The sequence below is a fragment of the Pygocentrus nattereri genome, chromosome 16 (assembly GCF_015220715.1).
Source record: "Pygocentrus nattereri isolate fPygNat1 chromosome 16, fPygNat1.pri, whole genome shotgun sequence".
Lineage (NCBI taxonomy): Eukaryota > Metazoa > Chordata > Actinopteri > Characiformes > Serrasalmidae > Pygocentrus > Pygocentrus nattereri.
Genome location: NC_051226.1, coordinates 23856554 through 23871927, shown reverse-complemented (window position 1 = coordinate 23871927; position 15374 = coordinate 23856554). Strand labels below are relative to the sequence as shown.

The following is a 15374-nucleotide window of genomic DNA, read 5'->3' as shown; positions in this document are numbered from 1 at the left end:
TCTAAAATTTAAAGTTTTAGGGATCACCTTTTGTGCCAATCACACACACAATACATCAATGTTAAACCTGTGTCTACATTTTATTATTCATATCATTAGAAATATTTTATTGTTGGAGAACTCAAATACTATTCATTAAAAATTGTGGATATTCAAAAGAAAAAAATATTAAACTGGCTGTTCCTTCCATCAACCAAACATTTTATTCCATTGTGTGCTGTAGAGGACATGCTCACCTAGACTGCCCTTCCAGCTACGGTCTTCTCTGCGCTCCTCAGTGATGGGGCTACTCCCGCTGAGACCCAATGAGTGCGAAAGCAGGCCAGAGCCGCTGGAGCTGCCCGTTCCTGTGGCAATGGACATGAGGGATTTTGAGGGGCGCATGGTGGACGGTCCGTCAGCTTTGCTGCCTGGCTCCTTCCGAGAACGCTGGTGTAAAACCTTGATCATGGCGTCCTTCTCGATTATCTGTGCATGCAGGTTCTTGATGCGGCTCTCCATGTCCAGGCAGCGGCGGTTGGCCATCAGGATCTCCTCCTCCTCCTTTTGGATGCGTGCCTCCACTGAGGTGTCATAGCTGCTGCTGGGTGAATGGCTGATTATGGCTGAGGAAGTGTCCCTGCACGAGGAAAGGGGTAAAAGCTGGAAGTGAGGTACATATGTACACATACACAAACATCGCTTGAAACTCAATTTGAGGAAGACAGTTGTAAGACTACACTGGATGCATATTTGTATAACATTTAGTATATAGAGAATTTCGTTCAGATCTATATTCATTTGTCACAATCTTGGATATAACAAGTTTTGAAAGGATCAACATTGTTGTAATGCAAAACATTTTTATTTAATAAAGGTGATACTATAGCACAGTTTTTCTGTGTGAAGCTCGCTCCCAACAATGTACATCATGAACATTTTTTTTATATTAAGAAAATTCTTAAAAGTGGTACTTAATGCATTTTCATGTTCTGCCATAGATTCTCACTTAACTTCCATTATGTGAACATATGTCCATACCTCTGTGTGGCAACGGAGGCAGCGGCATCCAGAGCGAACTGTCTCATGACACTCTCCTCCAGGTACTTCTGTTCCCACTTTGTCATGTCAGCTTCCAGAGCCAGAATCCTCTCCTCCTTTTCACGTAGGTGCTCCATCAGAGCTGTGGTGCTATACTCAGGGCCAACAGGGTTCTGCTGACCACCCTGCCTCTGTGGATCCCAGAGAGAGAGAGAGAGAGAAATGCTTTAGAGTGCAGCTCTACTGCAGCTGGTCTAGTTTTAGTGGAGGTTCTGTACAGTAATTTGTGCATGATAAAGTATCTGTATAATTTCTCCAAATGACCAAAGATAGCCTAGACTGAAACGTCATAGCTTGGATGTTTACATCATTGTTATGCATCAAGCACCACTGCTGCTTGTTGAAAATAGTTTTTCTGCTTCTGTAAAGTTACCATTTTGTAGATACACGTTCTGTTTGTTTTGTTTTTTTTCCTTGGACAGCGATGATCCAGAATTATTCATGAGTTACCATGTAGGTTCATAAACCACACAGGCTTGTTGGAACAGTGTGTATTTGTGAATCTCATTCCCCTGCCACATGTTCCTGTTTAAAAAAAGAGCTTACTCTCAAACAGTTGCTTGTATAAAAGCAAAGCCAGATTTTCAGATTTTAAACACAGTACAAAGGTTAGGAAGGATGTCTAGTGTCTGGGCCCCTAATGGAGAGCACAGCTGTTTGCTCTTCCACCCTTAAGCTCTCTTTCTCTCACACACACACGCGCACACACACTCATGCACAGCGTGAGCTGCAACCTTTCCCCCAGATTAAAGGTCATATAAAAACACTGATGGAAGTTTGTATTGGACACACAGGAAGAGTTGAGTGGAACTGGAGAAATGAAACATCTCCAGCTCCTGCTGACTGCAGCTGAGCCTCATGCTTGCTGGACTGTTTAACGCCTGTGCCCATCAGTGAGTGCGTGTGGGATAAAAACACAGTACACCCCACATTCTCTTCCAACAGAGTTTTTGTTGCAGTGACCACATGACAGTTGGTGTACAGCAGGGCCACACAATATGGCCAAATATTAGTAGGGCAGTTATGACATGCCTTGGGAAGCATGTTAAATTGTTGTGCAGACATTTGGATTAGTTAAACATGTGCTTCTTTCCATATTAAGAGCAAAAGGTCAGTATGTGCATCTTTTAACCTATGCAAAAAATTGCTATTTGTGTTGATACATCTGCTCTTCTCTGTTAAACATGCTTTCTCAGTGCTGATGTGTTTGTTTCATATGTAAAGAACAAGATTTCACAAAGCCAAACATGACCATTGTGAACAAGAAAACATGAACAAGAATATTAATCACACCAGTCGTGCTTTTTTACCGTTAGTTAAAACAACAATAAGTGCCTGCAGATTCAGACTGCAGTTTGATTGAGCTCATGCACACATTCCCTAAAACCGTGCATCCAACAATGAAGGAAATCTCATGCAAGACAGAACAAACAGTATCAAATAGAAAGCTCTGCAACTACAAACTGAACCAGATAAAATGATTCAAGTGTTGAGAATGGGGTGCAGACGTCATGTAACTCCTCTGGTGGTAGATTTAAAAGTGCAGTGTTTTGGTTGGTTCAGTTTATGCAGCTAACACAACAACAAACTCTTGACTGCCTATCATTTTTGTGCTGCTTGGACCCCACTGATTGCTGCTTGCGGCTATATTTGATCCCTTAGCAGCTCATAACGGTTACAATACTGTATAAATATCTGTGTTCTATGGAAAATGCCACCAATCTGAGTTGGAAACTATGTTGTAGCTGTCTGCTAGCTTGGGTGCTAACAATAGTAATTTACACGCTAACCTTTTTTTACATCCTCTGTGTGAAAGCCATTGACGAAAGATATCTGATAATACACATATTACCATTAAGCTGATTTAGCAAGTTAAAGTCACTATAGCAAAAGTTAGTGTACAATTTCACCACAAATGAGAATAAAACCGCTTATTTCCCATAAATTCACTACTGCATAAAATCATCTTAAATCTAGCTGATGTATCCAATACTTCTCATTTTAAGTAAAAAAAAGTGGAATCATCTCATTATACTGACAGATAAGTTTGCTTGTTAGACGAGGAACCAAACCTTCTAACTGGCTCAGAGGATACAGAATAATCTTTTATAGCATCAGTGTTCATTTATACTTATTCTAATTTTTATAGTGTTTTTACTTGCTAAAGCACATTCATTGCTTAGATAGTTAACAGTTTTAACTATATATCTTATAAGTATATCCTTCAAGCCAGGCTAAGAGGGCCAAATTGTTTTCGTACTTCTGTACAGTGTGGGTTTTTTGCGTTTGTTTGCATTTCTGTTTCACCTGTTGCATCCTGAGCGACTCCAGCTCTCTCTCCAGGCGCGTGCGGAGCCGGTGCTCTAACTGCTCTCTCTTCTCACATGCAGCCTGCAGCTGAGCCAGAGCCTGCTGCATCCTCTCAACCTTCTCCACGTAAACCTGCTTCTTCTTCAGCTGCACACATACACACAGAGAACATGCAGGTAAGCCCCACTGCTCCTTCCTCAGCTGAAAACCCACCTCACAATAATCTCTTTGTGTCCTTCAAACCCCTCCACCCAAAAAAAAAAAAAAAAAAAAAGGAACTACTTTCAAATCCACCAGAAGCTATAATTGTAGCTCAAATGAATGGCCCAATTTAGCTCAGGGGACAACGCAACGCAGAAGAAGCAGAGAAAGAGGACAAGTATGCAGCTCCTGTTTAGACAGGACTGGCCTGGCCTGGTTGGTGAGTGGGTTTTGTGGCAGGGGGGTGGGGGGGTTAAGAATTTGGCCATCCTCAAGTCTTTTCATGGCAGACAACTCAAGAGGCTTTGTTTGGGGAACAAGCGGCCATTTGTGACTGGGGCCGGTGGAAAGTGGAACAGGCCGGTGCATTTTGGGACGGCTTCAGCAGCAGCCAGAAGGCCATCTGGGGCTCAAACGGTGGAGGCAGGCCACACACTCCAACTGTTCCAAACACACTCACAGACTTCAGACTCAAAGAGTCAATACTGCCTGAGCTGCTTTCTTTCTGTCGCTTTCTATCTGTACCTCTTTCTCTCTGATTGTATGCCTCTCTGTTTCTCTGCTGGTCTTTCTTTCTCTTTTTGTCTGTCAGGCTGTCTGCTTCTCTTTGTTCCTCTGTATTTGTTTATATCTCTTTTTCTTTCTCTCTGTCTCTCTCTTTCCCTCTGTCTCTTTCTTCTCTTTATATCTCCATTTCTTTCTGTCTGTCTCTTCCAGACTTTCTCTTTGTCTGTCTTTCTGCACATCTGTCCCTCTCCTCGATTTGTCTCTCTATCACTCTCTCCCTCTCCTTCTGTCACTCTATCCCTATCTGTTTCTCCTTCTCGCTGTTAGTTTCTTTCTCTCTCTTTCAGTTCTGTTCAGAATAACAGAATAACTGTTCAGAATTAGCATGACTGTATGATGTGCAGTATTGCCAAAGCATTATAACAGTAGTAATAACAATGAAAATGGCATTAAAAACTATAACAAATAATAACAATATAAATGACTATAAAATGATTATTAATTATAGCAATATCACACACATGCAAATAGATATAGAATACGCTCGAAAAGGAATTTAATTGATAGAAATCAGTGAAAAAAACTTGTGTTGTATTAAAACAGTGTTTGTGTCTCCATTTGTGTTTTTCTCTGCCTCCACCCGTCTCTCCTTCTCTGTTAGTGTTTCTTTCTTTTCTGTCTCATTTTGTCTCTCACTTTCTCTCACTATTTGTGTGTCTTTCTTTTTCTTCTGTAATGAAATACACATAACACTAGAAAAGAAGTTTATTGTTGGATACAAATCAATAGAAAAAACCGATGGAATTCTCTGTCTGTTCGTCTGTCAGTCTCTCTCTCTTTCTCTCTTGTTATCTGCCTTAGCTGAGGCTGTTTGGCTGTCGGCTGAGTTTTCTAAACTAGTTTGGATTCAGTGAAGGTCGTGGCCAGCCGTGCACTCAAGCTTGAAGATTTTAACTGCGGCTCTGCAGTGTTGACGGGAACAACTTCAAAGTTGCTGTCCACAGGGAGGGCAGAGCCAAACTTCTTTTGTGGTCAGCTTTAGGGCAGATGAGTTACCGCTGACTTTACTGTATAAATGTCAATTTAACAAAGCTTTCAGTAGAGCATCAAAGCACCAGCAATCTCTATCACACAACACATCCAGAAAGTGTGGCTTTACTTGTACTTTCAAAAGCTGTGCAATTAAATGGTATTATCTCTCGTCTGTCGTACTCACAATAGTAAAACGCTTCACTTTTTAGTCATCCATAAACTGACATTTTATCTTCTCTCAGTAAGAGTGATGGCAAACAAAAATAAGCTATTCTTCAGCATGTACTTATGACTCAGCAAACTATTAGGCACACTCACAGCAATGAAGAAAAACCCTAAATTCCTCAGAGCTCCTCTGAGATCCTTCTCAGCTTTAAACTGAACCAGATATTGCAGCCTTTGGCTCGAGGGTGAAAAGTGTCCACAAGGGGGCCCACACACACACCCACACACACCCTCACACACACACACACACACACACACACACACACCCACACACACACACACACACTCTCTGACAGAGAACTTGGAGTCACTCAGAGATAATTGATCCCAGATTTAACTGAAAGCATACCACTCAGTTCCCTCATATGCTGCAGAAATATGCTGAGCGGGCCACAGTTAAAAAAGCAGTGAGCTCACCTCCTCCTCTAGTTTGACTACTTTAGCCTGAGCATTTTTCAGTGCCTGGTCACGGATCTCGATGTGCCTGCGCTGGTCCTCGTTGGTGGAGCGCAGCGTGTTCAGCTCCATCTCAAGTTTCTCCTTTTCCCGCTGAGTCTCTTTGTCTGTGGAATGGCCCAACAGTGAAAGACAATCAGCTCAGTTCAGGTGGCTGAAAACAAACCACTGAGCTAGGGCTGTTGTGATTACTCAATTAAACTTGAGTCACTGAATTCAGTCATGATAATGCATGCTTTAGGCTGGCTTTACACAGTGAAACTTTCATGCACTTGGCTACATGCTGCAAGTTGCATACAAATTAATTTCTGTACAACCTGACAGTTACACAAGGCAATTCAACGTTGCATGCAACAGATTCAGTTACAGATAGTTTGTCAAATTAGCAGCCTGTATTTTTGATACACTGTATTATTCTTGCTATATAAAGTCTATGCTCTTTTTCAGGCTGTTTGGAGAAAATTCTGGAAGGAGAACTCACTCTGAGCCAGAAGCTGCGAGATGGTTTTGCGGTTGTCCTCTGTGCCCTCGCACTCTTTGGCTGCTAGCTGCTTGTTGGCTGTCTCCATACGTTCTATAATGGGACAAGATAAGGAAATGCTTCATGAAATAACTTTGCACTCTTCTCAACACTAATAATGATTAAGAAGTTGTAATGAAGTTCTTACATGTATTGGGAACTTTCTGTTATATCAAATGCAAATTAAGAACCGGTGCACAACCAGGTTATATTAAAAGCATATACATGTACAGAAGGTGATGACATTTCACTTCAATCGTGAAATCCTTTGTCACTATATTAATCATTATTATTACTATTATTTAAAAAACAGAGCTAGGCATAGTATATCCACAAATTATTACCAGCAGTAAAAATGCACTGAAAAAAGCAATGTATTGGATTTTGGAGTTTCAAATGAGTACATCATTTCCACATGAATAAAATATATTATATTGAGACAGTTACTTTTGCCAAAAGTAAATAAACTGAAAGACAAAACTGTGTTGATGTACTGAATTCACATGAAAATAATGTACACATTTCAGTCATGTAAATTCCATGCACTATTTCTTCAGTATGAACATATTTTTAAGCTGTTATAAAGTTCAGTGCTTCTTTGGCAGATTTCTCTAGACATCCACGCACACATAAAACGGCACTAGGGCTGGTTGCTCAGCAAAATGGAAAACAAAAATAAAACAAAACTTTACTTGAGTCTGATTCCCATAGAGCAGACCAAGTCATAATTCTCCAAATGCTGTTAAGTTAAAAAAAAAAAACTGCCTCAACAAAAGAGCTATTATACGCGGGGGTTGCTGTTTTTTTTCACAAGAGCAAAATGTTCATCAAGAAAGCAGGCCAAACGTTAAAACAATATTTCCCCATGTTAAGTCAACTAGGTTCTGTGACGAGTATTCCAGAACCAAATGCCTCGCTTCTTAACATCCCAGTTCCTTAATATGCAATGGAAATTTAGATTTGGTGTTCTGAAAATAAGTGTTTTTTTCCTTGTGTGTTGGGCTGCAGACCAGAAAGAATGAGAAACATAGGGAGTAAGAATGGAGGGCAAGAGAGAGGGAGAAGGAAAGGGGGTGGAGCCTCGGCGATTTTGCTGTAAAACTCTCGGGGCTCCCTGTGGATTTGGAGTCTGGGATCATTGCCATAAATCAAGGATTTCTCTGTTCTCTGCTGCTCCAAAGAACAACCATGAGGCAGAATGGTAGAGGTGGATATGCTCAGCCTGTTCACAGGCACTGAGCTAGCAAACAGTGGAGCCTTTGCTTTGGGTTAAGTGAACAAAAAACTTTTTTTGGAAAAGAAACTAGAGGAACTGAGCTGAAGAGAACTATTCAGCTGGGCTCCAAAGGTAGCTTATGACAAAAATAAATGTTCACTCAGCTTAGTCAAGACCAAATTTCATTATTCTAGGCTCTTCCTCTATTGTGCTATACCATCATTAATTAATCATGATGGCAAAGATCCATGAAGCCTCCTGCTGCAATTCATGCAAAAACAGACAATAACAAACTTTAACATAAGATTAATTTTCAGTTATTAATTAAGAGTTATTATAATGAGGTACTTATTATTTGGTAACTACTCTGAAACTAGTAAGCTATGTATTTTGTGACAGTGAGAACTGAAGTATGGACCCATATAGTCGCTCATGGTTCCAGGAGTTAAAACAGGTCTGTAATATTTCTTAGGGGGTATCTCTCTAGAGCCAGAGAGACCACAATGTTTATTAAAAAAATCTAAAAACTTGTTTATCACAAGTTGTGGTGAGAAGGATGAAGCACCACAAGGGAACATATTTTGGGAGAAGGTAACAGTGCAGCCACTCTGTGCTTTCTTATCAGACTTTGAAATCTCTGACAGTGGTGTAGTGTAGTTCTCCAAGCTGCCCTGTGAGATCAAGACCCCGCAGTGCCCTCTCAAACCCAGATTCAAACTCAGCTCACCTCTCAGATCCCTGTTGAAGTCGTGCAGCCTGCGCACCTCTAGCTCTAGCTTGTCCCTCATGGTTTTTTCCAGGGCCTCTCTCTTAGACGACGACTTAGCCAGGTTCTCATATGCCTCCGACACCCGCTGGATTTCAGACTCCATCTGCGGAGGAAAAGATGTTAGAAGTTACCTCCAATAGGTCTTACTCGCTTGTTCATTTAACCTTTATAACTCATAGCCTGCAATAACAAAAAGCATGTTGTTACATGAATTATTTATCATTAGTAGCTTGTTGAAACAAGCAGAAAAGAATCTCTCAAAAGTGTTTGAGTAGAAGAGAAGATTAATTTTGTTTTGAACCATCCTACAATCTTTAAGCTCAAGAAGGAAAAAATACCATTCTTTACATTTTTGCCATTATTTTCTAAACATTTGGAAAAAAACAGAAATAGAGACAGAACGTAAATCACATGTAATACATTGAATTAATTATACAACTATTTAATTATATGACCTTGCAACTACATTGAAATAGTATAGAAAATTATATAAATTCCTGTTTTTGAAGTATGAGCGATTTTTCACATATTTATGTGGGTTTTTTTGGCTGGAAACCATCACAGCAGTAGGAGCAGAACATAAGTGCGGAGGAATTATTCTTTCAGCATTTGAAATAGCGAACTGCAAATAAATAACAAGCTGCAAACATAGAAAACACTTTCATCAAAATAATAATGTATGCACTTGCATTTTGAAAACATGCATCCCTGTTAGTAATAACACAACAAAAATGTTTCCAGAGGCAATGGAGCCATTCAGACTTTAAATAGTCTAAACATTTACCAGTAAATATGAGTTAACTGTAATTGAAAAGATTACTAATGTCAGTGTATCATAATGACAATGTACAGCTTTATTGTATAAATGTAAAAGTCAAAATAACAATACCAGATGTAACTTATAACTACTGTAGTACAGCTATAACATATCAGAGAGCTAACTAGCCAGCACAGTTATCCATAAACTTTCTGGAATGTAAGTTTCTGTGGTCTTATCAACTTCTGATCAGTAATTATCCTTCACAGATATTTCATCCCCTCTGACAGTCTTCCAGAAACATTGCTGTTGTGTTGTGGATCATTTCCTTTGTGTTGTGATTGGCTATGGGACATTTCTGAAGTTGCATGTGTGTTCTGTATGTATAGCATTACAATGTCTGTGAAATGTAGTTCAAGTGCAGAAATGCCTATTGAAAGTGTTTTCTGTGTTTGCATCGCATTTAAGATTTTGCAATGCATTTTTAATTGTACTGTCTATAGGGTCTTGTCAGGCACTGTATTCTTTGCTTATTTTTGTACTTCACAGAACTGTTCTATGCAAACAGTAGAACACTTCAGATTATATTCTCCTGAATAACAACACAGCTGTGATGATCTGTGGCATGAGCTGGCGCAGCCGTGATGTTAACCATGATAACAACCTCCTTCTCTTGTTAATAACATTATAATAATGCTAGTCTTCAATGGATTAAAGTTGATGTAAATTGGGTAGAATCGACGTTAAAGGTCTTAAATTTTCTTACCTTGTGCAGCTTGGACACCTTCTCTCCACACACCTCCATCTCCTGCTTGAGGTGTCGGTTCTCCTCTGTAAGCATGTCTACCATCTGTTGGGCGCGGGCCAGCATGGCATAGGGGTCACCCTGGATGGAATGAGGGTGAGGGTAGTGCTGCCCAGGTCCCTGCTGCTGCTGCTGCTGTTGCTGCTGGGGCCCTTGTGGGTGAAACTGGTGCTGGTGCATATGGAGGCCCCTGGGGGCTGAGCCATAGGGATCATGTGGGAAGCCATGGCCACGCTGGTGTTGTGGGGGGTGACCTGGGCCGTAAGGATCTCCCTGGTGTGAGCCCGGTCCTTGTGGGCTCCGTGGACCCATAGGGAAGGGCAGCTCCCCCTGGTGGGTCATGGGTGGGGGAGGATGGGAGGAGGCCAAGATACTGCTGAGGGTGGAGGACTGGGCACGGGACAGCGAGCCCACTGAGGTGACAGAAGAGGTTGGGCTGTGGTGATGGATGGGCCTCTGAGAGTGGCCTGAGCTTTCCTTACTGGAGCTGAGGAGAACAGAGCAGCCAATTGGAAATAGGTTTGATTAACACATGCCCACTAAAGGTCACTATCCATGTGCCACAATAATAAAAGAGTACCATAGCATTCTGTGACTGACACAATACTGAAGAATGCATCAAGTTTCAGCTGACATATACATATGACAGGATTTACTGACTGTAGCAAGTGCAGGATAAATAACTGGCTGAAAACTGTGTGACCTATACCACACATATGACATTGCAGGTGTTTTGCAAAAAAAAAAAAAATTCACGTCACCATTCCTGTTTCTATGGAACACAATAGGGAAATAGTCATGCCATAACTTGTAGTGGTTGATTACTAAAATTCGGACTGCATTCTTCTGCAGTGTGCCACGCTTGTTGTGAGGTTAATGAATTAAAGGAAAACAGGCAAAACTGGCTCTTCCTATAACGCCTGACAACATGTTCCAGCATTTCAGGGAAAGGCCACTCAAAGGGGAATTTAATCTTTTCCCATCTACCGCCTGTACGTAGCACTTACCTGGTGATTTGTAGGTAATTCAGGTAATAATGCTTTTTCTCCAGTTCTCCAGAAGTACATTCTTTATTGTTTTTGACATTTTTTCATTTCTGACTACTCAAAATAAGCTCTTCATAAGTGAAATGGGTTTGTAAGATGTGGAGTACAATACAGGGACGGTAAAACAGTGGCTGAAAACAGTGGCTGAAAACAGTGTTTTCAGTTCCAGACCTGGGGAACCACTGAACTGTGTAGTTTCAACAATTCCCTACCTCTGCACACCTGATCCAGCTCATCACGTAGTTCTCAAGTCCAATATAATCTGGGTCAGGTGTGTTGGTGGAACATAATGGCTGAAAATATGCAAGGCAGTACAACCCAAGGACTGGAGTTAAAACCACTTAACCATCTAGCCTAAAATGTAACCAGAAATGAGTGAGGAAACAGAAATGCATTTTAAAAGGAATTTCCCTTTAAATCCCCTTCCTCAGCCAAGGTTTTTAATGACTGTATACTCCACTAATGATATGAAAATGCACTTTTGGGGAGCTTTACATTAGTCTGATTTTCCTTCTCATATCTCACTCATCTATCCCATATAACTACTGAGCAGTACTCAACCCATCCATGCTCCACTTACAAATACATCCTTGCCGTAAACTTTCAGCTTATCCTAATGCATATTATCTCAAATGAATGACACACTCTACATACACATACATCACACATATTCTTTTGCTAAATATACCTCTATGTTACAGATTCTCATTAGGTTGAATAAGAAGGTTGTCCAATTTCTCAACAGTAACTACAAAAGTTGATTTGTAGATGGGGCATGGACAAGCCAATTGGTTAACCCTATTGAATGGAGCATCTCACTGGAAATCCATTCTGAGAATTTGGTCAATGGCCCTTTAACTCATTTTACTCTGCTACCAGAGAAGTTATAGTGTGTGCATATCCAACTTGGCTACAGTGAAATGTGTCAGTGTGTAGTTTCAGTACTTTCTATGTGGTATTGTGTTCACTATCACTATGTAAGAGATGTATAAGACTTGAATGCACTGTGATTTTTTCCAAAAACGTGCACAAGCTCATTCAGCGCACAGTTCAGATTGGTAAGCGCTTATTGTTGTTTTGTTTATTAAGGGTAACATTAAAACGTCACTGGTGTGTGACATATTCCTATTCATGTGTTTTCTTGTTCAAAAAGGTAATTTGTGAGAAAACAACATAAAAATCTACACATATTTCTGCTTTGTTAGATCGGATTCCACATATCAAATAAATACACAACATCCTAGATAAAAGAGTTTTGTGTCTTGCTTTAAAGGGTTAATTCAAATTTTCCTTACTCCACTATAAGATACTCACCGGAAGGAGCCATACTCTGGTGGTGGCTGATATCGAACATGGGGCACCTCTGCTCTTCCCTGCTGGCCTGCAGCCCGATGCTCTGTGAAGTAGTGTCCCAGCTCCTGGTGCTGTGGTTGGTGGTGGTGGTGCTGCTGCTGTTTTTGTGGTGAGGGAATGCCCTTAAAAGGGTAGTCCGGTGGCGGGCCCCTGTGCTGTGGTCCTGCAGGCTTGTAGTAGTCTCCCGGGGGGCCAGGCGGGGGCAGCTGAGGTGAGAGTGGGGCACTGGTGACCGGTGCATGGGCTTTGACACCACTGGTGGCCAATGAGAGCTGCATGAGCCTCTCGCTTAGTGAGCGCACATGGCCCTGCTTCAGGTCTTTAAGCCCATCATCCTGATGCACCTTGCCTGCACTAACCCGCTGCACTGCAGGCCGGCCCTCCGGAGGCCGCACCTTTGGGTTAGAGACACCGGTCACATAGAAGGCAGCACCAAGCTGTGGCTGCTGTGGCTGTGGTGGCTGGTGGCCACGGAAATACTGTGACTGCACTTTGGCCTCTTCATAGGATGGCAGATCCTCAGGGTTTAGCCCTTGGCCGGTGATGCAGCCGCCACCTGATGTCCCACCACTACCTCCTCCAGCACGTGGGTTGAGCTGCTTCTCCATGCCACTGTCCGCCTGCAGTTCCTGGCCCTGCGGCTCCTGCCGTGCAATGTGGGGGACCATGGAGTGCTCGTCCCCTGGGCCTCCAGGACCTGGGTATCCACTCAAAGGACCTTGCTGCTGCTGCTGTTGTTGCTGCTGCTGTTGTTGTTGCTGCTGTTGTTGCAAGGCGAGGTAGTTCCGGCTTTCGCCATACCGCATCTGCTCCTGCAAGAGACGTTGCAGGACAGTGTGGCCTCCACCGCTGCCACCACTGGCCGAGGTATCTTCGGAAAAGGAGGCTGCCGCCCTCATCTCCGGCTCTCGCGCGCCACCCACCTCATGGAAAGAGGAGCTTCGCCCCCGGTCCACGCTCCCTAATGGCGCCAAAAGCAAAATATTGAATTGTCACTAAAGACCAAGTCAAAAGGAAAGGTACAGCAGCAAGACGGCAGCATGACGACAGTTTATGTTACATCTAGCCAACAATGATTGGAAATGAAAATGTAATAAATAGAATCAGAGGGTGTGCATTAATCCTGCGCCTTGACGAGTCTAATGCCCCACCAATAAATTCAAAACCCCACTGCCCCAAACTCCTAATGCATTGACCAGCTGGGTAATACCACGGTTTTAATTAATATGAATTCAGAGGCTGAAAGAAGACTCTATTCCTCATGGCTGGAATCAGTTCATGCAGTTTCTCTTTTGTAAATGACCTTAGTCATTGTGTAATCGGATTTCATTGTTCCTGATTGGACGTGATTATACCCAGAGCCAAGGCATGTCCACCCAGCAGGACCTTTATCCACCAAAACAACAAAGCAACTGTTTATTCTTTAAACATGCAGTGCAGATAGTTGATCATCAACATTGCCTCCAAATTCAAAGCTCTAAACTGGCCTAACCTTTAATTAGTGAGCTCAGGACAACAAAGACATAATTCCACATTGCATTTTGCCATTTAAAATTGTGATGAAGTGTTAAAGCATACAAAGCCATTAGGAGGAAACCCTTCTATCAGACTACATAGTGCCATCTCACTATTTAAAACTACTACTACTACTACTACTACTACTACATTAACTCAGACTATATCACAGCTAAGTAAAAATGAAGTAAAATATTAGACTACAAATGGTGCACTTCTGTATCTGTTTATGTTGTTGGTTAGGACAGAATGGTTTCATCTACTGGCCTTGCATACAGTTTGCAGTCTAGCGGTTAATGAGCCATCTATAAAGTAGTGAAAGGGAACTTATTACATCTATTGCTTTCTGAAATTCTCCGCATTCTCAAGGAGGATGAGGCTTTTTTCCGAAACATCTGTGGTAAATAAATAAATAAATGTACAGAAAGTCAGGAATGGGGGCCAACAGTGTACTGCTGTTTTCCAATAAGACAGGGAGAGAGAGGAAGGGAGGGAGAGAGTGACAGAAAGAGAAGAACAAAATGCAATTCACAATGAAGTACTCTGCCTCTGCCCCACCAACCCTTCAAAAAAAAAAAAAAAAAAAAAAAAACAACATACTGTAACTTCCACTTCCTGTTGCTCTTCCCACAACTCTTCACTCTCCCTCACTGCCTCCCCCTCCACAGAACCAACTACAGAGATGGCAACAGACAAAAGATGATGACAATGAAAAAGGTTAAAAGAACTGGTTAAAACAGAGACATTGATGACAATCTGTGATGGATATCTGGTATTATTAAAGAGCATGAATATGAAGATAAGCTGAATATGAAGACTGTAATGACTGTCAAACAGCTGGCCAACTGCCTCGTAAAGCAGCAAGAACACAACTGCACTGTAATACAAAACAATGGTTAGCAGATTCGTTAGTTACATTTGCGTAACAAAAACATGAGTGTTTGTTACATGCATTACAATGAGGTTAAAACCTCTGATTGGCTTACTGTACATTTATAGTACTGCTGTCTGTTTATAATCTCTTACTAGTGTAATTATTTACTGCAGTCTACACCTAGCTAGAACATATTGTTATAAATAGAGATAGCACCAATTTAATACTCAGTGTCAGCATTAAGCCGATACCAATAGAAAACCAAAGGAAAAAAATGATCAAAACCGCTGTAGTGTAATAAAGTAGCCACATGTAGTCCAATGTTAACATTGATGGAGCATACTCTGATGTACTAATGTATAAGCCAATAGGAAAAGAGCAGAAGCATATCGCTGTTGTCAATTCACATTCAGAGCTGTAAAATCCAGCTACAGACACAGTAGTGTAGCGACTGGCGTGATTTAAATTCATAGGTCTTTGCTTCCTTTTATTAAAAAGAGCAATGGTTTTTCCTTACAAGCTTTCATGTTTGAATAAGTTTCCCACTTGCATTGATCTCCACCCACAAAAACACACTCACAACAAAACAGAAATGCGGATTTTTAATTACATCAAAATTTCTTGTGAACGTTATCTTCACATTCCCTTCATGTTACATATCCCAGTTTTCACACATTTGCACTGTGAATTTTTTTTGTTTCCCAAAAA

The 15374-nt window shown here is 41.4% G+C and overlaps 1 protein-coding gene and 1 long non-coding RNA gene across 10 annotated transcripts in view; one reads left to right on the top strand and one right to left on the bottom strand.

Annotated features, from left to right (window-relative positions):
• amot (angiomotin) overlaps window positions 1-15374 on the bottom strand; it is a 34019-nt gene that overhangs the window by 3593 nt on the left and 15052 nt on the right. For 4 of the 9 annotated variants that reach the window (XM_017704341.2, XM_017704345.2, XM_037545845.1 and 1 more), the window contains 10 exons: window positions 14393-14466; window positions 14127-14187; window positions 12239-13238; window positions 9840-10365; window positions 8275-8419; window positions 6293-6385; window positions 5773-5918; window positions 3388-3537; window positions 1021-1211; window positions 237-619 (listed from right to left, as the gene is read on the bottom strand). In XM_017704341.2, the coding sequence (XP_017559830.1) occupies window positions 237-619; window positions 1021-1211; window positions 3388-3537; window positions 5773-5918; window positions 6293-6385; window positions 8275-8419; window positions 9840-10365; window positions 12239-13238; window positions 14127-14187; window positions 14393-14466 (2769 nt within the window). Of the gene's footprint in view, window positions 1-236; window positions 620-1020; window positions 1212-3387; window positions 3538-5772; window positions 5919-6292; window positions 6386-8274; window positions 8420-9839; window positions 10366-12238; window positions 13239-14126; window positions 14188-14392; window positions 14469-15374 lie in introns of those variants that run through there. The other 5 variants (XM_017704342.2, XM_037545847.1, XM_037545844.1 and 2 more) reach the window with 3 other exon arrangements.
• On the top strand, window positions 525-6393 carry LOC108431297. The gene is made up of 4 exons (XR_001858143.2): window positions 525-653; window positions 981-1082; window positions 3471-3566; window positions 6259-6393. It is a non-coding gene; the product is annotated as an uncharacterized LOC108431297 (long non-coding RNA).